This window comes from Ascidiella aspersa, chromosome 4 (assembly GCF_963924565.1).
Source record: "Ascidiella aspersa chromosome 4, kaAscAspe10.2, whole genome shotgun sequence".
NCBI classification, from domain to species: Eukaryota; Metazoa; Chordata; class Ascidiacea; order Phlebobranchia; family Ascidiidae; genus Ascidiella; species Ascidiella aspersa.
In genome coordinates, this window is record NC_139450.1 from 28,434,758 (window position 1) to 28,460,312 (window position 25,555).

General features: G+C 38.6%; 2 protein-coding genes across 2 annotated transcripts; both read right to left on the minus strand.

Moving 5' to 3' along the window:
* Positions 1–10,396: 10,396 nt before the first annotated feature.
* LOC146157316 (uncharacterized) lies at positions 10,397–13,894 on the minus strand. The gene is made up of 2 exons (XM_083388169.1): positions 13,181–13,894; positions 10,397–10,818 (listed from the first exon to the last, which is right to left on the minus strand). Exons 1-2 carry the CDS (start codon positions 13,809–13,811, stop codon positions 10,397–10,399), a joined length of 1,053 nt encoding a protein of 350 aa, XP_083244295.1. The 5' UTR covers positions 13,812–13,894.
* An 8,203-nt stretch (positions 13,895–22,097) lies between these two features.
* LOC146157317 (uncharacterized) lies at positions 22,098–24,077 on the minus strand. Its single transcript, XM_083387848.1, has 2 exons — positions 23,938–24,077; positions 22,098–22,804 (listed from the first exon to the last, which is right to left on the minus strand). Exons 1-2 carry the CDS (start codon positions 23,960–23,962, stop codon positions 22,428–22,430), a joined length of 402 nt encoding a protein of 133 aa, XP_083243974.1. The 5' UTR covers positions 23,963–24,077; the 3' UTR covers positions 22,098–22,427.
* Between the last annotated feature and the right edge of the window lie 1,478 nt (positions 24,078–25,555).

Below are 25,555 nucleotides of genomic sequence, written 5' to 3' on the forward strand. Positions count from 1 at the left end.
TACTGCTTATAAATTAAACGTTTTGCCAATTGAAAGCAAATAGACGTAATTTTTGATTCGATTTAACTTCAACTGTAGGCTATTTATGCACACGAGCTGTTCAATAAGGGCAGTTATTTTAGGACTATAATTTTTTTATGACGTAACTTTGTGAAACGATCTCTAAAAGCTTACATGGCCTCCTTACGAAAATCCTATAATCCAATATTGGTAAGTTTATTACCTGTAAACATTTAAACGAGACCATAGTGTTAAACTGAGGCCGGAAGACCCATTGGGGTATGTGAAGTTTCGAAGGATGCGAGCATCGTCTTATAAATACATAGACTGATAAATTATAATGGCCGGAGCATATCTTCATTAGGGTTTATTGATATGAACTAGTTCTATAGCTTGTTTATAGTAAGAGATTGTATGAGTACTGATTTATGTTTAAAGAAATTTTGTACTTATTTTTTTTATTAAAATAATTGATGTATCCGCTATTATTTCTGAAAAACATATAGGGTCCGCCAGGTAAAATATTTAAGAAACAATTTTAATCCGTCTGCGTAAGTGAATAACACTTGCTCACTGCACCCCCGCACATGTTAAATTAAACGCAAAACAGTTAAACGTTCAAAAAAACGAAATAATACCAGGTAATCCTGTATGCTAATCGTGTAGGGTTCGCTTCTACCACGAATAACATGTCACAAGGATATTGATGGTTTTGTAACGTGTTCAAATATGCGTTCACCACAGTTGACAAAATAAATACGTTCACAACCTTTTACCTTATAAAGGAGTTTAACTTTAAAGCAGTTGATGAATATTAAGAAAGCAAGTGGCGCGATGAATATAGGCTCCCTTGGTTGGTAAATTTACAAAACTAACAGCTCACTTTATGTTTAGATGCTGTACACTGGACAAAAGCGAATTTCATCCATTTTAACAGCAAATAATTAAATAAAAGTACAACTAACAGCATTGTTTGAACTTAAAACACACATAGTTGTCATAAGATTTTTTAAATCAGTAAGCTATTTGCAAGGAGTTGCAAAACGCACAACCGTTTGCACTTTGCACATCCTAATCAGTTTGCCGACAATAATAAAGCTCCACTCTGGTCTTTAAAAGTCTTTAAAAACAAACAGGGATGCCAATAGATTTTTTTTCCGTACGCTATTTGCGAAGAGTTACAAGACGCAAAAAAAAACTTTTGCTCTTTGTACATAATCAGTCTGTCGAAAATAATCATGCTCCACTCTGGTCTTCAAACACACTGACCGATACTTCAGAAACCGAAGATCCTGGTCTTTCCCTCGTAACAGAGATTCGTCCGTTTTGATCTGTTTCTTCCCTCTGTCTTCCGTCTTTGATGATCGTCTTCAAAGACACGACGCTCTTCTTTTGCGTGATAACGGGTTCCATGTTGCGGTTAAAGTCTACCTCGACGCCAGCGATTTCCACCAGCCTGTCCTTCATCTCTTCCCAGTTGCACTGCAGTGTGACGTCATTCCAGTATCGGGGTAGCTTCATCTCCTGACCCAACTCCACCAGAGCGTTCATGAACTCGCCGCCTGCCAGCTTGTAGATGGAGAAGAACTCGTCATCGCGGTATCTATTGGTAAAATAAGTTACCGATAATTAATAAAACTCTTTAATTGGATACACTATATGTACGGATCTGTGGTTGGGTACACTATGCACGGATCTAGGTGGTTAATGCAGAATTTCTTAAACTTTTTTTACCTCGTACCCCTAAAATGTTTTCTTTGCCTCACTAGAATCATGGTAGGCAAACAATTTTCAAAAAGTTCGTCATAAATTAACATCACAAAGCAAATAGACGTAATGAATCTGCTGATTTCGGTCAAATAAATGTGAAAGTGAAATGGAGTCTAAATACAGCCAGTGCAACACCGTTTTATCTTTTTGAAAATATTATTACTTCTTAAAAATACACTAATATTTTAATTAGGACTTCCCTAAAACTAGCTCGAGGATCCCCAAGGGGTCAATGGACCCCAGTTTAAGAACCCCTGGTTTAATGTGTTAATCGACACGTAGTCACCTTATGGCATCGATGAAGTTTTTGAAGCGGTCCTCGTGCTGCTTTTTGTTGTACATTCTGGTCAGCAGCCGCTCCTTATTGTCCAGGACGAACTGACGCAGCGCCTCAAACCAAATGTGCGATGCACTAAATGGAAGAAAAATAATATGTTGTTCATCAAATCAAGAAAATTTGGAAAAACTAACATCAAACTTTGACTAGTTTTATATTTTCAAAAAACTACCGTTGAATTAATTTTACTCGTATTTCACATTTAAAAAAATGTGATTCATTGAACTTGGGTCATAAACACTGCGGAATTATTTTTATTAAAGCATTAATTATAAATCATATTTGCTTATCCAGCTGTTAATTTGAAAAAGTATCCAAGTGTAAAAAATTCAACTTCTAACTAACCTTTTTCCAAGTCCCGACTGGTTGATTATGTAGATGAATATATCGTTGTTGTCCATGTGTCGATATTTGTACCAAAGGGCGAAAAATATCGAGCATTGCACGAAGGACATCAGCCAGTAGGTCATAACAACAGGAAAGATGACAGGCTGAGAGGTGTACAAGCAGACAAAGGCCACCTCTTCTATGACGCAATCAAACTGGTCGTCTACGTGCATCAAAGAAGCCAAAATCAGCACCGACACTATGTTGTAGCTGACTGCAACGACCAGCGAAATGCCGTTTCGAAGGCGGTACAAGAAACCGAAGTTGGTTTTATCGTAATACAGAAATCCCTTCCAGAGTTTTCTTGATTTCTTGCGCTGGTCTGCCTCTTTCATGGCAACCCGCTGCTGAATTTCCGGTAAGGATTCGTAAGGTTCTCCAACGGTGCTGACCAAGTCCAACATCTCCTTGTTTCCCGGATACTCGTTCTTGTCAAATTCGTCGTAGAAGTTCTTTAGCTGCTTAATAGTGGTCACCACCGAGGTGTTGTACTCCCAAAAGTTGTTGGCGATGAATAGTAAGATCGACACAAGGGTGCTTAGCCACCAGAAGTTGGTCAGGATCCATCCGCGCGGCAAAAACGCCTTGCATTTCAAACTGGTGAAGGCCATTTCGGCGTCACCGAACGCTTCGCTATGATGTTCCAAGCCCGGTAGAGAAGCCCCACCATCTGGTGTTGAGGGAAGACAGGTTATGATCCCGGAGCTTGTTGCTGCGATGTAGAAGACAGTGCTCGCCGATATCACCAACAACGTTTGAGCTATGACGTTTTCCCACCAAGGCTTCACGTTCATTTCAGCAAAAACGTCCTTTCGTCCAATCGATTCGGTCAACCACATCTCGGATTTCGAATATGCTCAAAATAACCGACTTCGTAAATAAAAACTGACAATTGTAAAGCTTTGAACTTTATACTTGACAAACACAACTTAAGGTTACTTAATGTTTTAAACGTCACGTAAAGTTAATGTGACCTTATCACTGAAAATTTAAAGTTTCGTATTAAGGTAAAATTTTTAAGCACATTTATTTCTCATTACGCGCGAGCACTAAACTTCAGTTGCAAAACTGCACACCAATTTGTCCGAAATCAGCACGCTGCGCTTTAGTAAGACGTTACGTTGTAAAGTAACTATGCGTCACATCTGAAAAATTGTATGTAAAAAAAAAAACTTTGATCTATCCTGAAGAAAAAACCTTGGACCTATCCTGACCAACATGCACTTTTAGTCTGCCTTCGCTCTGATTGCCTTGGTTAATCTAGTTAATCGAACTAAATTCGAGCAACATGGAACTTGACTTGATAATTTGCATTGTAGTTTGAAGAGCCTAATTAGCGATTTACGTGCAAATGTATGCAGACAGACCAAAGTTAAACAATAACAACAGCTTGTCGCAATTTTCTCGAAGTTTGCTTGCACAGAAGTTCAAAGTTCTGCAGCACGAAGGCCGAGCAAAGCAACCACAACCACAAGCACATTTCCATAAAATGACTGAGGTAGTGAAAAAACAATGATCAACGCAATTTTGGTACAAATTACCTGGTGGCATGTTTTTATGGTGTTTTTTTATTTTATTATCGTAAAATAGCTGGATTGTTAGTTGCATGTGCGGAACATCTTTATTTACTAATGACAAAGGTGCTAACTAAAAAGAGTGCATATATTGTATAACCATAGTTGTTTTGATTCGTTTTAAGTGACTTACTTTCCCCAGTTTGAACGTAATCACTGCGACTATAATGCCGTTAAAATGTTCGAACCCAATAAAGAAAATCTTATGTTTTCTATACTGGAAAAAACACCCGATCAGAAAACACAAAAAAACGTCCTTTATTTTATGATTTCATTAAATAAATGGCAAAAATGTTATTAAAAAATCATAGCTAAACAAAACTGTGAGTGTTGTATGTAAAACCACCGCAGATTAATGTGAGTTAAAATACTGCCATTGAATAAAACACTTGAAGAACAAAGAACTGAATTAGATGAAAATCCCATTTTGACTTAGAAAAACGGAAACAGTTCTTATACTGGTTTGACGTTTCGGGGTGCTTCAGATGTTTTTCAAACAACTCTTCAAAAGGAAAAATGCCAATGATTCCAATTTATAATAGAAAATCAAACAATAGGTAAAATCATACAACTTGGAGTCTGACGTGTTTTGTCAACTTCAGAACATAACATTAAGAACGATAGTCAAAAATTGAATGACAGAAAAGTTTGATTTGTTTTATTTGCGTATCCCAATTACCACAGCTTCAGGCAATTCCGACTTCAGGAGAAAAAAGCAATACTGATAAAATAGAGTGTAAAATACATTCATTTTCTAAACTGCACTTGTGTTTTAAAGTAAATGATAAATAGTTTTGTTGGCATACAACAGTGTTGTGCTATGACTGAAGTCCCAGTCAAGTCTTTTGCAAAAATACCAAGTCAAAAGTTACCCAATCACTTAATTTTAACCAGAGGTATTTAACAAAATGACTATTTAACAAATGAAGTCGAAGTCAAGTCATTCGTCTAAAAGACTGAAGTCAAGTCATTGACTTAATTATTACAAAACTGGATATGGATATGAACGGTTTGGTAAATTCTTACGAATACCTTGTGCACATAGCAACTTTATAATCGTCAACAAACGTCCCTAATTTAACCTAATTACGCCATACTTCCCGGCTGTCGATTTCGACTTATTGTGAAATGCATTTCCAGTGTTAAGTTTTCGACGTGCTTACCTTATGTGCAAACTAACAGTCGATCAAATACACGTCTGTTTGCTTTCAGTTCAACTGTTGTGTTAGGTGCGCCGCTTAAAAGGGACATTAGTAAATGTTTCTTGCTTGGTTGACCAATAAAGGCGTTTAGGGTAGCCGAATTCGCAATTGTTGTGCTGCTTTGTTAAGTTACGGAATATCATATTTATATGGGAAACGATATGCCAATCAGTCAGTCGCTAGGATGGAAAGACGTATTTGCCGACATTCATGTCATTCCTTGGTGGGAAACCGTGCGATCTCACACTTTGGTCGTCATTTCGGCCAGCATAATATTCTACGTGGTGGCCACGAGTTCGGGCGCCGTTACTTGCCTTCCTGCGACCAACGAGACAAACGCTTATCGCCGGGAAAGCATGGAGTTCAGCGATACTGAAGCGCTGTTTACAAGCGTCAAGTGCAAGTGGTTTATGCCCTTTGGCTGGCTGCTGAACAACTACTGGTGGCTGAGCGTGCTGGGCACGACTTGTCTGTTTATAGCCAACAACTTTTGGGAGTACAACAGCGCCGTGGTCGCCAAAATCAAGGAGCTGAAAAAGTTCTACGACGAATTCGAGAAGGTTCGCTATCCCCCCAACGAGGAACTCTTTCACTTGGTCATAAGCCCTAAAGAGCTCGTGGACGATTCCTTACCAGTCGAACATTCCTTGGGACCAAAGGACAGCACAGCATATTACCGCAAAGAGGCAAGAAAGCTTTGGAAAGGAATTTTATACCTTGAGAAGAACGATTTCGTTTGGTGGTACAACGTGCGAAACATAGTTTCACTTTTCGTGGCAGTGATTTACTCGATAATTTCGACCGCCATTGTAGCCGGTTTAGCGAATGTAGAACCCGAATTCGACTGCGTAATCGAAAACTCGAGCTTCGTTTGCATTTACACGGCAAGGTCTGTCGTGATTCCTGTTACCGGGACGTTTTTTATGATGTGCTTGGTCCAGTGCTCCATATTCACCGGCCTTCTGTACAAGTATCTAAAATTTGAGAGTTTCGAGCTGTTTATCCATATCGTCAAACATTCGGGATTAGGCAAAAGGTCAGTTACAAATTCTTTATCACGTTTACATGAGCGTCATTGCTGGACAGATTAGGAAATATTTTTCTCTTTACGCTTTATTAGACGTATTAACTAGTGAAACGTAAAAACGGGAAGCATTTGTGTGCTTTAAACTAGAGCAAGACCGCCTTGGCTGCGATGTTCAAAGTTCCCTGAAGTAGCCCGCGAATAAATAAAATTACTTTTTCCAATTTCCTAAACCCTTTTCGTGTATAACAAATCTACCGCAGACAATGAAATATAAAAGAAAAATTATTGGTTTCGAATGAGTTGATCGTTGTTTTACCTTTACCATTGATAAGCCACCAACATCTGGTTTTTATCTTACATTTTCTTCCGCGATTTAGAAGGGTAACATTGAAAATAAAGGAGAAACATTTAAACCGCAATGAGAATAATGTTGGGTAGACCTGAAGTAGCATATCCATAGATAATTTCCTAATTTACCCAATTATTTGGAGCATAGCGGTGGAGGTTCTAGTAAGACGTAATAAAAATATCAAAGCCCATACAGAAGTAGGTATCATTATTCAAGAATAAAGAGTTATTCCAAACGATCAAAATGATAACCTATACTATGGGCTTTGATATTCTTATTAACCAATCATTGCAATTGTAAACTGAATATGTAAAAATGAAGATATCTCCTTGTCCTTATGCACGTTAATGGCGACAATGACTTTAAATGGTAGCAAATATACTTTAGACTTTCTTGTCTGAGTAAAAAACAGTCGTTTATAAGTTCTAGTTATTAATAGAGAACATAATTCGCCAATTAGAACGAATCTTTAAAGTGTTTCGTTTTATTATAAGCACCCAACTACCCTCTTTCGCCAGCTCAACCCACAAGCGGTTCTGGAAGCTTCGTCAGTACGTGAAAGAAAACAAGGAACGTCTTCAGCGCAAAATGAACGACGTGGACAACCTGATCAGGGCGGTGATGGGCGGAGACGGCGAGTACTTCGAGATTTACTATTTGGTTGACGGCAACTGCGAAGCTGCTTTGGAATCGGTGATATTTTCCGAGGTGTACGTCAAAGACAGGGCGTTGCAAAACGACTGCGAGCGAATGAAGAGGCGAATCGAGCAGATTGAAACCACTGCTGAAGACACCTACTGGAACCTGGAAACCTTTGCAGACGTAACGTGCCTGAAAACACAGGAAAAAGCGGATTTGTCACATGTATAAGGAAGACGGAGACTGGGATTGAAGCATATATGTCTTGTCTTGCTGACCATGCCGAAACTTGATTTAGACCAGGGGTTCTTAAACTAGGGTCCATGAACCCCTTTGGGGTACGTGAAATAGTTTAAGGGGGTCCATGATAACCTATACTTGAAATCTTGGTATTATTTAAAGAGTAATTTTATTTTTCAAAAAAAAAATAGTTTAATTAAAAATAAAACGGGTTTGCACTGAATGTATAATTATATACACTCTATTGCCCTTTCACAGTTTTTTGACCGGAAACAGCAGATTTTTGAGTTTTTATTGTATTGGGACATTATTTTATGACGTCATTCCCAAGTTCCTTACCGACACTGGAACACGCGAAGCAAAAATAATTTTTAGTGGTCTGCTGTGAGAAAAGTTTAATAACCCCTGCTTTAGACCCTTGGTTGGTAAACTGTATGTCTCTAGAGCAGGAAATTTTCCGTACGCTAGCTTACTTGCAAAATTCAGCATCATAAAGAGAAATATGAATGAAGAGTTTTCAACTGTTGTGGGGTACAACTAAACAGGATTTTCAAAAACATGGTCGCTAATGATAGATATTATGAAGTTACGACGGTCTGTGCTATTTAAAAAAATGCAACTTCATCGTAACATCTCTCTGGCAGTAGTTGCTTTCAAATTTCAATGTTAAATCACGGTGGGTAAACAAAGTTACTGCGAATTTATCATAAATCAAATCTGAATTGACACAATGCAAAGCAGAGATACATTAAACATATAGTTGGTAGGTGAAACCTCTCTATCAATTTGGAGATTACTCTTCAGCCAGAATAAAAACGAAAGTAGGCTACATGTCGACGAGCAGCAGTTTGCCCACCCTTACTCTAGAAATTCTAATGTAACAAAAGTGTAACACAAAACGATTGAAATTTAGGAGAACAACCTATTCGTATTACATAGAGAGGTAGGCTAGCAAATACGCGAAAATTTTGTTCTTTTTTTAGTTTAGAGCACCAACCTAAACCCCTAATATTGTTTAGAGCAGAACTTTTATTTTTTCAATCTCCGACCCATTTCGATTTATGAAAACTTGAAACGATCCTCAATGGTAAGACTGTTGAGAAAACGTTTTATCATTTTCTACTTGGTCACGCTTTCTTGACGTAATGTGTATTTTGTTTTGTATTATAGTTTTTAGATGTGTCACTTAGTGTAGTATTTATGTAACCTTGTACTCTAGACTCCTAAAATTCGCTGCCCGACCCAAGTTTGACGAACAACAATAAATGAATGCACGACTTGCAATATTTACTGTTTCATATTACACGAACGAGTATGTTCACGTTTAAGCAAATATCCCCACCTTTCAGTAAACAAGAGTTACGTTGCCGTTGCGCCAAAAAGTTAAACTTTAATTATGTTGACAACGAGTAATAATTAATGGAATACTGTAATGTGTGTTGCAACTACATTGTAAATTACTGAGTGGGACTGTTGGGTTTATAAATATAAAGTTACAGACAGTGTGGTAATGACTGAAGTCAATGACTTGACTTAAATGCACTTAAGTCACTGTTTTCAAATGACTTGAAGTGACTGAAGTCTTTTGGGTAAAATGACCTGACCTGAAGTCATTTGTCTAAATGACTTGACCTAGACTAAAGTCTTTTACACGAATGACTTGACGTTTGTTAAGGTTCTTAAATTGAATGCATATTTAGTAAAATTGGTTTTTTTAGCCAATTTAATATTAAATGTTAACTTGCTATTGTTTCGTTTTTTGTGTTTAATGTGTGAAATATTGGTCAGAATAGAACGTTTTTATCATTTTTGAAGGTTTAATATTACTTTTTGAACCAATTCTGTGACTGAAAATTGACTTGCGTAACTAATTGACTTGACTTACTATTTGTTGAAAATGACTTGACTGGCACGTAAGTCATTTTACAATGACTTGTTTACGACACTGGTTGCAGAATAAGGGCAGGGAAACAATTGGTTTTGGAACAACTAATATCCTTTGCATCTTTAGTTTGTCAAACTAGAGACTGAAACGATATTCTTATTTTACACAAAGAATTTGTGACATATTTTGGCGCACAGATGGTTTAGCGAATAAGGTAGGCTAATAATAAACCCCGAAACGAGTTACCTCTGAATCAATGCAGTTTATAATGCATAGTGGTTAGCCCAAATATATTTTGTTTTTAGGATCCTAATTTTTTCAGCATTCGGAATTTTCGTTTATTCCAATTCAAATATTCTTTTCAACTCTCCTGTATACCGCAGGCCAAAAAACAAAATCTGCCCTACGGTTAATTTTATGCTACACAACTCTTTTTTCGTAAAACTGGATGTCCTCAAAGAGAACTCTTCTAAAACACCTCCTTACTCATTTTTATCAGGGCAACCGGCGCCAGTTCGATGATAAAACACAACAATCACTCGAACGAGCTAAAGTTTGAACCTTTATTTCCTCGCACAAACCTTTAAGCTGTATTTACATGCAAGTAAAAAAAAACGCTTGCAAAAACTATAGGGGCCTGATAAACGTTGACGTATAAGGGCAAAATGTTGGGTGGTTTGTTAGCTATTTAACAGGACCGTTAACTAAAACCAGATAGAGAATGTTGAAATTTGTAAAAGTAATATTAAACAGAAAAAAATATCGTTTAAGGCTTTTTATGTACAATATATTTGTTTGGATAAATAGAGATACAGATTTTTTGAACGTTTAAAAGGCTTTTCGACATACCAAATGAGTGTAAACGTTTGACACGGAAATAAATCAAGAGGAAAATCACATTCAAACAACACTGCTGTGTATTGCAAAAAAAATCATTTGAACTTCGCGTTTGGTCGCGATCAGAGCTTAAAAAATAAAAATGACTGCTAAACCGACAACTCGGCAATCGGCTTGGGCGTCACAAGTCCGTCGGACACCAATTCGCTGTAAGAAGGCAGTCGTTCCTCAGCGTCGGCAGAATCTTGTTGAGAAGAATACGGCGGCGCGTTACCGCCCCCTGCGGCAATATCATTAAGTTCAATCGGCCGCAAGGCGTCGCCATTCCCGCCCGTTCTAGCTTCGGGTAACGTCCGTTGCACCCAGTAACCAGGCGGGTAGAGGGCGAAATAGGAGGGCGGCGTTTCGGTGACGTTGCGTTCCGCTTGGCTTGCGTCACGATGCCGACACGCGTGACTGGCCATGCGTAGCATGTCGGCCCGGTGCCTGTCGTTGATTTCCCGGAGACGCTGATTGTTCTGGCGTAGCTTGGCACGGCAGTACCACTCCCCAAAGGCGGTAACCGACACTCCTGCAATAAAAAAAAATTAAACTAGAAATAGTAATGCGCTATTTAGTTTGAAAATTTTTTTGCCAAATGAAAAATCAAAAGTGAATAGTTTGCAGCGTTAACCATGTTCAAGTTCAATTCCTTTATCATTTGAACGTTTATCAAATCTTTTATCATTTGAACCCCTCCCAAAAATGCTAGTCGTGCGCCTTTGGACTTAAAAATGCTGCTTTCCTATAACTTGTCGTACAATTTGCAAACCAAACTGTATAGTGCTCGATTAAAAAAATAGATTTGGACACTAGAAAATCGTTTGCGCTTCTTCAGATTGAAATTGTGATTTGTTTTACTACGGTCGCTGAATATTAAACAAGGACACGAAAAAACGGGTTGCAACAAACATGTCTAATTGTCTATTTTATCTCAAAATGTCATGAATGTTAAGGAAAATGTAGTTAAATGTTTGTTTAAATTTAAGCACATTACTTTATCTATATCGTTGTCTTGGCTTACGTGCCCGATCAAAAATGGAAAAGAAAAGTTTCAAGAGCCCTTAGGACCTTTGTTTGATTTAAAAGAAAAAGCGTGACAACAGTATAAACTTTAAAGACATCACGCAGCCTAAACATTCGGACAACTTTGATTTTTTCAATGCACTAAACTACTAAAGCACACAGGACTGGTTGTCGGGTTAACTGATGCATTACAATGCCTCTAACTGTCGCTACGGCAGTACACAGCTTTAAAGCGCAGCGGTTGGGTAATTCATGCACTCTCTTGGGAAAGCATCCTTGAAAAAAACATCCTTTTTTTCTTGCACACTTGGTACTAGAAATTAAAATCATAATAATGCACCACAAAGAAGATTTGCCTCCAGTTTAATTTAAAACTTTGCTGTCCTTGTCAACGTTAAATCCTACAATAAACTTAACCAACAACACCAATTTACATTTTTACCATTTCTAGTTTTAAATCTTGAATTGTAAATCGAAGCCTGCCATCAAATGGGGAGGTTTTAAATTTAAGAAGTACTTTACACACCGGCGTTAAAATCGCAAAGACAATCACTATTTACAGAGATTCTCTGTATGTTTTCCTGCTGGTTATACAAGGTCCAAGTTTGATTGTCGAAAGCAGTGTTTCTCAGCTCATTGGTCGCGACCCAAATGTGGGTCGCCGTTTGATTTGTTTGGGTCGCAAACTGCAGTAATTAAAATGATTTGGTTCCGAGCAACTTTATCCAATACGTTAGAAAATTACGGATGCAAAACGACGACATGGCACATAATAATTAAATTTGAATTTGTAAATGTTATTGTCTTATGACAAACTGAATGTGTAAAATAAGAAGATATCTCCTCGCCCCTACACGTAAATGACGACAATTGTATTCTAATGAATCATTCAGTCGAATCAAGAGAATGATAATGCCATATTTTGGCGAAATATATTTCTCTGTTAACTGGACATTATGAATGACTGACTGTGACTAAGACAGGAATATTTCAAGTATATTGGCTATTATCTTATTTATTTATTTTTTCTCTTTAAGTTTAAGCTCACAAAATGTTCAGTAAAGAGAGTTGAGCCGCCTTCGCTGTTACACATATATTTATACTTACCGCAACTTCTAAACCAGTGGTCGGCAAACTGTGGGCCACAGAGCCATTTTTAGTGGGCCGCGAGCTACTTTTGAATATTTTAGTGTTATCATGTAGTTCTGGGCCGCGAGAAAGCCGTACATTCATTGCACTTTATTTTAAAAGTTGGTGTGGCATAGAATTTTTGAATGGGCTCAGCTTGGAAAGGCCCACTTGCCAAATGTGGCCTAAGAGCCTATCAAACTATATTTTTTGCCAACTTTACCTGTATGTAAACGAAAATTTTTTGCGCTTCGCGCGTATATTCTTCATTTATATTATGTTTTACAGTATGGCATGGCAGTGTTTTGGGCACCAAGGCGCCGTGTTATATTTCACCCTAAAATCAAGTATCGTGAATCCGCCACTGTTTTCGTAGTGGTTTTACATAGTGGGCCTTCAAAATCTCTGAAAAGAGTACTTTGGGCCGCGACAAAAAAAGTTTGCCGACCACTGCTCTAAACCAATACTTTCAACCTATAAACTATTTTACAAAAATATCATCTTTTTGCAATAAATCATTTCCGACAGTAGCCTATATCCTTTCCTACACAATACAAACATATATAATCCATGGTAAAATTGCTAGGCCTTTCTTGCATTGACTTGCGCTCACACCTGCATTCAGCAAACACGGTAAGCAAATATGAAAGACGGTATTGGGATAACTTGGTATTTTGGACGAGAGAAAAAAAAATTGACAAGCAATGGCCTTAGCTAACAGACGAATAAGCGCAACTCACCGACTACGAAAAGTGAAAGCCCGGGCATGAGCAATTTGCTGTACTCGTTCGAGATGAAGTAGAGGAGGAGGCACACAAATCCTCCCAGAAGGAAAATGGTTCCTCCAAAGCAGGCGAGGAACGATCTCTTTCTTGCTCGATGCTGCAGCTGAGTCTTACACCACCAACCAGCCCGCGTTAGTTTGTACCTGATCGCCGATTCGCTATTGTTGTTGTTGTTTGTGTTGCTGTTGCTGTTGTTGTTGGTGTTGTTGTTGTTCCTGCTGCTACTAGGTCTGTTATTGTCTCTGTTGTGGTTGTAATTGCTTAGTTCGTGGTTGTTGTTGTTGTTGTTTGTGTTGCTGTTTCTTTGATTGTTGTTTACGCTATGTCTGTTATTGTTGTTGTTGTAGTTGCTATTGTGGTAACTGTTGCCGTTTAAATCCCTGGTGTGATTTCTGTTGTCGTCGCTGTTGTCGTTGTTGCTTGTACAGCTGTTGTTGTTGCTGGTATTGTTGTTTCTGTGGTTGTTATTGTCACTGTTTCTGGCGTTGCGATTGTTATTCTTGTGGTTGCGGTTGTTGCTGTTACTTCTTGCATTTTCGCGACGCTGTTCGGTGACCTGAGTGACCTGGTTGCTGAGAATATCCATTTCAAGCTTTTTGTATTTCAGTACCTTTTACTGACGCCAGCGCGCGTTTAGCGGGTCGGGCTTGCAAAATTTGGAATCTGCTACATTCTGCAAAAAATATTACGAGATTTTTAAGGGTTTGCATCACCTCACGACATACTGTGTCTTAAGAGAAACTGTGTAAAAATATATCAAAACTGTCCTCTACGTGAATCACACTGACCTAACACCTCTTTAACGAAATCTCTCCTTATACTGCAACCTGAACGCATAACACTCTTATCGGGAACACAGAACAAATTTCTGGCACATTTACTTGGGGAATTTAAGCAGGGGATCCCTCGGACGCCTATCTTCCAAGGGTTTCGGTTGTTGCTTATAACGTTACATTGATTTCGAACGGCGGCATTTCACCTGGTCATAGTAAATTGCACGTTTGTGAACTAAGACACACGGTTAAGTGAAACATGCACACACATATGTGTGTTAGCAACTGTGATCTGGCCCTTCTGAAGCTGAAACGATTGCGATGGCTTTCGGTGTACGGTAAAGTGTTAAGTATTTTTTTTTAGTTAGTTAATGGCGTTAAATTAATCGCAAAGGCGATTTGCAGAACCTAAAAAAACAAAAGAAACAACGTTCAAGGCTAAGAGACCTTAAAGTTGAACAGGATGAATGACAAAACCGCGCTCGCCAAAAAAACGGCCTATTTCCAACGACGTTTCGCCTGATTGCGTTCCTGTGCTTACCAAGGTAAACTCACTGGTGCGTTACATCTGACGCTGCAAGCAAGCAGTCCTAATCAAGCGAGGAGCTTCAAAGCAGGTTCGTTGTCTTTTAAGATGCTCGAAATGCCTGTACTGGCCTTTGCTTAATTTTTGTGTAGCTCTATGCTGGAAACAATCCTTCATTGAACGTTTTGCGGCCCGCCCTTTAAATTCAATGCACATGTTCGTTTATGGTTTGGTTAGAAATTTAATAGCCTGCATCTTAATTTTATCGAAGTATGTGAAAAAATACCCATAGTTGCTTAAAAGGATTTCTTTGTGAGAGAGCGTTGACTAAATTGAAGAGAGTGCTACACTTTTAAACACTAATCGTGTTTATTTGCCGCAGGGATCAGCCACTTTAACTTCCAAGCAGAACACAAAGCCCCGTCTCCTGAAAATATTTTTAACCCTATTAGGTTACGATACAAATCCCGGGTTTTGGTCTAGATCAGTTGTAGCCAACTTATGTTTGATTATTATCGAATAAATACGTTGGTTCTTAACACGATTCCATTAATGACCACTTAAGGCTTAAGCCCTAAAAGTAAAAAGCTAAGTAAAAGCGTTCGCATGCAACGTTAACTTATCCAATCTTAACCTGTTTTTCGTAAATACTTTTTCCAAAAACTTGATTTCCACCCAAGCGCCTTCTACCTCAATTAATCACCTTATAACACAAATCTACATTGCAAATTTTCAATAACGTAGGTAAACGGTGTATGAGTTTTGCAACATTCAGTCACTCAAGATGATAAATACCAATAAGTTAAAAATCTACTGATTGTCTATTCAAAAAAACACAAAATTTTAGTGAGCCAAGCAGGATACCTTACTGCAGAACTTTAGAGTATCCTGAACTCTTAAAACAACAAACTCCGCAAAAACTGGAACAACAAAAAGGCCAGCATAACCGTTCTCTGCAAGTAAATAGCTGGCACAGAGATGGGCCTGTTCGCTTACCAACGCTCTTCGGTTTGAAATAAGTTGAAAAGCACCAGGGCCCGCGGGCGTGTACTTTAACAGGCTTTAAAAGATGACTTTTCGCGTCACAGGCTCTTCGAGAATACAAAATAGGACTCTCGCCTCACTCCCTCAAAAGGGAACAACAACAGCTTAGAATTGAAGTAGTTATAAGCACATCGACCAATGGGCCGTGTCGTATAGTTTATAAACTTTTCAACCACGGCAAATCGGTTTGTATAATAAAACATATGATGACAAATACACCGCAATAGAAACGCTTGAAACAACAAATAAACAGCATGGATTGCTTTCCATAGTCATATGACGTATTTAGAAACGAAAAATATTTATAAAGATTTGAATGAACATTATTTGTACACTTTATTTAAACACACAAATGGTTTCCTAATTCTTATCTTCATTTCATACTAACGCAAACTCCAAACCAATGCTTTAAACCTGTAAATTATTTCACAAAAATATCAACATTTTGGAGTAAATCAATTCAGATAATATCCTTGCCTTTCTATGAACAATTAAATAGCCTAAGAACATAATTCATGTTAAAATGGCTCTCTATTTTCAGGTTTTTCTTGTATTGACTTGAGCTTTGCTTTCCCAAAGCTCGGCACGTCTTTAAAAACGAATATATTGCCATTTATAGGCCTACACTTCATTTTATTGTTCTATGCAACATACACATAAATTTGGCCAAACTGGTTTCCCAATCCTAATGTTGATTCCCTACTTACAACCTCGAAATCAAAGCTTTGAAGCTTTAAATTATTCTACAAAACATCATTTTGAAATGAATCCTTTCCACCATATCCTTGCCTTCCTCTGAACAAATACGAGCCTATTTCATATTAAATTGCGGCTCTATATTTTCAGACCTTTCCTCCATTGACTTGAACTTTGCTTTCCAGAGTCACAGGACGTCTTTAGAATCAAAGATATTGCCTCGAAGTTCGAATGAACATTGATCCACTTCATATTTCGTGCTATGTAAAACACACATAAATTATTTTCCTAAACTAGTTTCCTAATCCTGATGTCATTACAGAAACCTCGAAACCAAGGCTTTGAACCTTTAAATGATTCTAAAAATATTAACATTTCGGAATGAATGGTTTCCAACAATATCCTTGACTTTCTCTAAGCAACTACGAACGTAATTCATGTTGAAATGACTCTATATTTTCAGGGCTTTCTTTCACTGACTCGGGCCCTCACCTGGCACTCTGCAGACGCGGCAAGTATAAACGAAAGCCGGTGTTTGGATAGTTCGCGCTTTTCTATCAAAACGCCCCGTTTACTGCCGCAATAAAAAGTCGTTTCGTACAAAGCGAGCAGGCCGAATTATGAGCCAATTCAATTTGATCGTCGCTGCGCGGTGCAACGACCTTGTTAGTTTTGTATACGAGCGTGGTGTCTGTGTTCGCCATACGACTTCGCGGAAGTGTCAAGTCCAACTTCGCGCGCATGAAGTTTGCTATAGGGCGAAAACGACTATCGTTGAAAAAATATAGACGTCAGACGTAGTTCCAGTATAAATTAATTAATTAGTTTATTTCGTAGCAGATTAATTTATTTTGGTTGTTTTAAAACCGACACTCGGGTTAATATTACCTTTTTATTCCGCTATTTTTTTCAGCCTAGCTTTAGCATATAACAGGGGTGGGCAAATTTATTCAACCGAAGAGCCATTTGCAGAAAATACAAGTACCAGAGAGCCACTAAAATATTTTAATACAAAACCGGTAAATAATGCATGTTCAGCAATAATAACAGAATTGCATATAACAAAGCAACACGCACATTATTTATCAATATTAGTCTTTTGTTTGATTTGCTAATCGCAGAAACCTTAGCAATGAGATTGCGTTGGCTTGCAGCAACTAACTCTTTAGTGTCACGTCATAATCGAAATGCTGGCCTAAATAAAGAAATAAAAAGAGAAAAGCGTTCATAAACGGTACTCTTGGTGGCCTTTACTTTTTTTGGAATTTTACGATTCGACTAGAAGAGCCACCAAAATCTTTCCGGAGAGCCGCAGTTTGCCCGCCCCTGGCATACAAGGTTGGTATCTGTATGAATAAACCAAGAATTGATCCTTTCATCAGGACGGGATGATATTTGCATTTACAAACACAAGCGCTTCTTTTTGCGGTACTTACAGAATTGTTTACTTTCACCGACTAAAATCGGATAAAAACACTTTATAAATGCGTCCATAAATCGCAATTAGGAATGTCCGATACTTGATTTTTTATAGTTATAATCAGGGCTGCGGAGTCAGTTAAAAAAAAACGAGTCCGACCCGGCCAAAAAAATACACCCGAGTCCGACTCCGGCCAAATGTAAGATTTTGTCGAGTCCCGAGTCCCGCTCTGACTTTACAGCCTGTATTTTACCCATTTACGCAACTAAATTAAGGTGGATTTTCTGCAATCCACTCATATTGATGTCATAATTGATCCACCAACCGCATTACATGGTTGAAAAATATTTCACCATTTGCTATTACACTTTTACAACTTACATTTTGCCGCCTTAACAGTTTTAAAATTTGATACTGCGCATGCGCACCTCGGACTCGGGACTCGGGTAGTTTTACGCGGTCCTACTCGAGTCCCGAGTCCGACTCCGGCAAAACAAACCGACTCCGTCGAGTCCCGAGTCCCGAGTCCGACTCCGACTCCGCAGCCCTGGTTATAATACCGATACCCGATATTGTGGACAAAAAGAACCGTAAGTCGATCTGATACTAAAGGTCATTGCCATACTGATAACAATCAAACTGGGTGAAATTGAAGCGTTTAAAGACCTTTTCCAGGTTATTAGGCTACAATTTGATTAGTTACTTTCGTTGGTTAACCCAGGGTTTCCCAAACTTTTCGGGCCACGGACCACTATTTGGGAATCTGTTATTTCGCGGACCGCAATACAAAGCAAAAAATAACACAAAAAAAACTGACAGCATCATCATTTCGTTATTTGTGTTATTTGTGAAACGCAAACTCGTAAGTCAGAGTCCACGGAAAGTCTGGACCTGTGTTTTTCGAATGGCGATAAGCATATATTATTACGTCATAGACGAGGAATACGAGAATTTTTCGTAAACAAATTTTTGACTAACTGCGGCAATTATCTTTGAAAGGGTATCGTACTGTACAACGTATATGTGCGACTTTTTAATTTCTTGTCATATCGTTACGGACCACCTGTGCAGTCGTCGCGTACCACAGTTTGGGAAACCCTGGGTTAACCCACTCTGTTTGATAAATCTACCTATCAATCTAGAAGTTGCTGCGTTGAATTTGAAATCATGCGGATCAAATTCTTCTGTTTTTTTAGTATCGGATCGGTACCGATAGCAAGTATGGATCGAGTAAGATTCCATACCACTTGACATCGGGTATCGGCTCCAATCCGATAATTTTAGACATTCTTATACCGAAGCATCAGAAACGTCCAATTTAAACCATAAGCTTTACCTCATTAACCTTTATCAACGACTTTGGAAATGTTATTATAATTTCATAGGGACGAACAAATCTAGGCGAACCTTGGAGATTAATTGGCTTTCCAGTAGGCCTACACCTTTAAGCTAACGTGATAACACTTCTGCCTATAGAACAGGGGTCGGTAACCTACGGCCCGCCAATGTAATTCATCCGGCCCGCTGCCTCTTTGACTAACTAAGCACGAGTTTATTTGAAATACTTTTTGACTCTTTTAACTACGTAAGTGCGAAAAACTTTCGCGCTTCAACCTTCTCCATCCGGATTGTTTACGTTTTGATGCTGTCTTTTGAAATAAATCAGTGCTTCTTTATCGCTGCGCCGTGGAAGGCTGCCGAGTGCGTCGCGGACAAACGGAAAACGTACTCAAGCATATTGAACATAATTATATTAATAATTACATTTTGCGTGGCCCGCAGAGACCTTACTGGGGTTGGTTTTGGCCCGCGACTAGAAAAAGTTTGCCGACCCCTGCTATAGAATATGTGGAATTGATCTTTATTGTTACTTTCAAAGGATGAGTAATTTATATATTTTTATGCCACAGAAACCTTTTAAATTAAAATTGGTTTCATTTTGTCATCAATTAATTTCATTTTGTCAATTAAAAAATCAGATTTACCTAATATGGCCTGAAGCAAATAATTGACACGGTAACTAGAAAACATCGAGAAAAATTTGTTGTTAATATCACAATTCTTATAGATATCCAAAACATCAATCAAAGTATAGTGTCATCAATATAAGCCAACACATTGCAGACGGCGGCGGTAAAAAACGAAAAAAGCGGAGTAGGTGAGAGAAAAAACAAAACGGTTTTAGCAGATATCTAAAATAAAGCAAATGATTAGACTCCGGGAAAAGGCGTTGAAAACATCTAGAGAGCTTTTCACGCAATCGACCAAGGAGAAATACGTCTTCAATATAAATCCCTTAACCAACCGCTAAAACAAAAATCAGCTGCGAAAACATTCAGTCTTCGATATTCATATCAACTGCCAAAAAAGATTTTAAATTGCAAGAAAGCAAACACTGCGATGTACATACACACATACGGAAAAGAAATACGTCAGTTTGCATATAAGGCAACGGGAACACACAATAAGACCTAAAAAGCAAAAATATCTAAAGCAGAATAATCTATAAAACCATAGTATTAAGACCAACAACATAATACAGCTAAATACGCAGTAATATCCCGTAAAGCATAAGATCAAAATCGTCTGAATAAGACCAAAATTTATCGGAATAACGTCTAAATTCATCAGAATAAGGCCTAAATTCATCGGAATAAAGCCTAAATTCGTCGGAATTAGTCCAAAATTCATCGGAATAAAGACTAAGTTCATCGGAAAAAGACCTAAATGGTAACGCCATAATAACGCCAGAACCCGTGGGTAGAGGGTATGGGACGATCGGGGGCCATCGGTCTGGCATCGGCCGTTTGGGTGCCAAGGTTTGGACGCCATAGTCTGACCGGCGCCGTCAGGGCGTCGCTGTTTTGGCAACGGATTTTTTCTGTCCTGTTTGGGGTTATTGGTGGGTAATGGGTGGGGTTAGAAAATGGGTTAGTGTTGAAATTTTTAGGGGAGTTAGTGATGTAGGCTACTTCAGGGTGTGGTTTAGGGTTAGTTAAAGTGTTGTTTAGGCCTGATTCTGACCTTTCAGGTCTTATTCCGACGAATTTATGACTTATTCCGATTTAGACGGTAGCAATACCATTAGGTATAAGTCCTATTTTGGCCTTATTCCGAATTGTGTTTTATTCTGACGTTGGTGTTGTTCTTATCTCGGTCCTATGGCTGGAGTCCAAGGCAACATCAATCGCATTCTCCTAACAGGCGTTATAAATGTTCCACGAATAAAGAAAAACCGACGACATTTAAGATAGTGATTCGTGGATTTCGTCACACCAGCGATAAAGATGAAAATGCGTTTATACAGTACATCCTGATGAAATTTGGCGCTTGTAAAACGTTCGAGTGGTTTACACATATATAATAGTGTTACATGTCATTTACAAGCGCATTGTACAAAACTAATAGCGCGAAATATGCATTTTAAGAAGGTGCTGGTTTAACGTTAGAGGCAAATAATTAGTAGTTTTTTTTTTTTTTATTGGTTAAGAACAGAAATAACAGCGATTAAAACCAAGGTACATAATTAGTATTTTTGCTCAGTGCCTTGATTCCACTGAATTGCAATCAGGGGTGAAAGTATCATTTTCTTTTCTGAGCGATGAAAATATTTTTTTAACCGGAAAACATGATTTTTTTCAGAGATGACGTCACAAAAACCCTAAGTATTACTTGATGTCGTGTACAAACATGTATATGATATCTTAGTTTAAATACATTCAAGGAGATGGTGGGATGGCATGACGAAACAAGGACACGTGCTAAGAAAGAAAAGAACATTTTTAACCAGCGTATCCCTGCGAAAAATATTTTAGCGCAACGTCGTTTCTGACTGTTCCGGCTTACTTTCACCACTAATTTAATACACCACACCAATATTTCATGCCCGAGCGTTAATTACCTCAATTCATCCATCAACCGGCCGAAAATAAATGAGGAGAAGGTTATGTATTTCAGCTACCAGCAGCTAAATCGATAGAGCAGGTTATGGGACAACTTACAGATGCAACGAATACTGCAGACGCACGTATAGGCCGCTAAGCACACAATAGAAAAATGGTATGACGTCAGTTAAGGTTTACTACGATGCCACCTAGCGCATCCTGTTCGTGCAAAAACTTTTTTTAATTATTTTTATTTTTTGCCGACTTGAATTGTGATAAAACTTGCGATCTCTGACCAAGCGACCAAGTTTTGAAATTAAAACAGACGATTGCTTCAACTGCGCATCTTATCGTCACAAAAGTCAAAACCTAAACACTTACTTACGTATAAGGGTTAGGTCAGAAATTCTACATCACATTATCAGACAACTTTGGCATTCCGATCGCACCCAAATGCGGACCGATAATAAAAAACCTAGGTAATAAATGGAACTCAATTTAGAACCATAACTTAAATAGCACTGTTCAGACGACAAAATGGGTTTAAATGTTTTTTGAACTTGTGCACGACCGTGCCTTTTCAGGACACGCCACATAGCGATAATCAGGGTTTAGACCAGAAATTGTAATTTAACCGGTTCAGACCGGTTGGTGCGAACACAATCTGAATTTTCTAAAGATTGGCAAAGTTAATGTTGGCATTACTTTTGTAGTTTTTCTTGGTACAACTTTAATCGAACGATCTGGTGCTTGAGCCATTTTCAAATCGCACTGCTTGCATGCGTTCGCAGATTAATTTCCCGCCCTACACAAGAATGAAACAGGCTGTCTGCCACTGGCAACCCGCATTGGCACCTCGTCACAGTTTAGTAGCTTGCTCCGGCAAATCGGTGATGCTGTATCTGACAACCTGCGGTTGCCCGCTGTTGTCAGTGACAGGTGTCGGTGGCAAGTTTTTCTCGTCATCCAGCATAACGTAACGGAGCGGTTCCGGATTGACCGATTTCGCCACCTGTCTGTCCAAGTCGGTCGGGTGCTCGTTACGTAGGGCATACGTCATGAATGACGCAGTAGTGGTGGTCATGGCCGTGTCCAGGTGGACCTTCGGGCGCTTGTGGGCGGTCAGGTCGTGAGTGGGCACCGACTCTGGCAGGCGACGCTGGCGGTTGCCACTGTCACTGGCGCCATCCTTGCCACTGCCACAACAGCTATCGCAGCAAGAACACAAGCCGCCTCCTAAAAAATAATAGTAATTCTGTATTATTATAAGGTGTTTTACACCATGTCTGAACTTTAGTTAATTCAATGAAGTGTACATACACATACACATAAGTGTATAACAGTTGTAAACTAGCCTAATAATACATATTTGACTAAAACTCAATTTTTCGCAAAAAAGACAAATTGTTTGATGTAGGGTAGAGTTCCGTTACAAAAACGTAGCTAACGATTTGTTGTTTCTATATTCTTCTGTTTCAAACAAGGTTGTATCGCCATTGGGACAGCCGCGCCCTTTTAGGAAATGTCGTATTTTAAATGTTGAGGTAATTACAATAAAAGCGTCCTGTTGAAAGGTCCTTTCGCTGCCTTTGTGCTACTATTTATGTTATTTTGCTTTTCAATGTTGGCAAAGATGCACAAAAATAAATTGAATCTGAATCTGTTGATAACCAAGTTATTGTTGTGAATTTTTATAGACGGCTTCTTAAGTCAAGCTCTGGCGTTCAACAGTTTGTTTTATCGTGGTCGGCTGATTGTGTTGATTTCACGTTAAGAACATATATCGGGCTTCGTTACAATCCTAACGGCGTCACTAGATCTCATAAGCAAACAAACACTACCACGTCGTTAAACAGGTCTAAAGCTATAATGGGAGAACATACTGTTTTTTCTTTCAGCACTAAGAGACTGTTGCGTCAATACGAAAACATTAGAAAGGGTTTCATTTCATAATAGAATATTTCCTTGGTATAATTACGGCGTTACTTTGCAAAATGCAAACACCCGCATAGGCAGGAAACAATTTAGTTTTAGCATGTAAAACGAAGTACCTTAGGGCTGCAGGATTTTACAAGATAAACTAGTGGTTCCTGTATTTAGCACGTACGTTAGATCCCATTCGAAACTACAACAGGCCAAAATAATAAGTAAGCATCAAAAGTAATTACTGAGAAAACGCCCGCGGGTTGTCATAGTTCTTTTATGTGTTTTTAAAGGGCGAGGCGACACAATAAAGCAGCTTATCGTTACCACAACGTTCTACCACAAATGTAGAAGACCAAGATGTAACGTAAGCTGTATGTCATGACGAGCCAGAAACTCGTTTCCTCGCTTTAAAACACAGGATAACTGTCGTCACAGCTACTGACCTGATTTGGAACAGCAATATCCCATAGTGGAAACCGATTGGGTAAACAGTTACGTCTAATTTGCAATTACCATACCATCGCCTAGTAATAAGCTATGGCCTAAAACAAGGAAAAAAATCTCCGTCGAATTTTTTTCTCGGTTAAACCTGAGAGTTTCAACAAAAAACATGACTTGTAGATTTAAATGTTGTTGCACTATTTTACTCCTATACTGTACATAAAAGCTTTTGTGCTTTAAACTGTTTAATGTTTGCCCTACTACACCTCGTTGTTATTTTAAAGAAATTGCAGTTTCCGCTATCAACGAATCGACTCTTCTGGAACTGTTTAATATAAAAATAAACTTGCAACCTCACTGCCGACAATTGTTAGTCGGAAAGCAACTAACTAGTCTATGATCAGGTCTAATGTGGATTTTTAAAGCCGTTCTGTTCATGTTACCTCTACGTAGCTTAAGAAGCACGACGTTTCTGTTTCGCTTCAGAAACCGACGCCTGTGTAAATATTCGTAACACGGCCTGTACAACTGAAAGTCAAACACACCGTTTACCACTGCTATCGGTAAACTGTATACAGCTTAATCTCCAGCACTTGTCCTTATGCCGGCGTCTGTTTCAAAACAACAGTGTGTTCTGTTTTTGCAAGGCTTTCAGTAGCTAACTACAACCCGCTACCAGTACGGCCGTATTCGTTGAAGCGAAACGATCAGAATATCTGCTGTGTTAAGCGTTAGGTTCGTTTTTCTTTATTCCATTGTTTTCGCTTGTTTTTCGGACAAATGTTCGCCGCCCGCCTTTCACAATGGGCGCTGGATTTGTTGTATTGTGCGATTTAAAGATGGAGGAAAATTTTCACATTGGCTGGTTACATAAACTTTACATTTTACAACAATGGATGCAAAAACTACGGCACAAAATAGGGGTGTTGAACAATCGGACATGCTTTCCACTTACTTTACGTTTGGTTGAGTCCCTGTAAGTTAATTAGCTGCAGAAAACAACCTTCTCATCTACTTTCGTTTTGTACAATAAAAACTGTTCTCTCTAAGGTAGCCCACGCCTTCTTAAAGTTTTTTTTATTGTCATAATTCAACCTGTTGGAAGATAAATGCCATTTATGTATTGTTATTGGATTTATAAGAGTTTTATTTCCCTAATGCTATGTGCTCATCTGGATTTTCAACGCCTTTTTCAATATTTGCTTGTATTCTTTGTGAAAAACACGGTGTATTGTTGTCCTTGCTAAAGTAAACAGTAGTCATGAAATGACGTATACATCAGGAATGACGTGATGTTGTACATGAAGTTGGATGTCGCCTACTCAGGTGCGCTCGTCGGCTGTCAAGTCGTTGCCAGGAACTGTATCTGTCACTTGCCGCTGGCGGTTGTCACTGTCACCGTAGTCACTGTCATTGTCACCGCCGCAGCAGCTACCACAGCACGGAAATAAGCCGCCACCTGCCAAAATAATGATGAATTTATTTCAAAAGCTGTTTTGAGATTTCGTTACGATGCGCTGCACGCGTTTGTTCTACGTATCGTTAGTTTGATTTAGTAGAATTTTAAAATAATCTATACTAATTCAAAATTAGAATAGAACAAAACAACTCTCGAGTCTC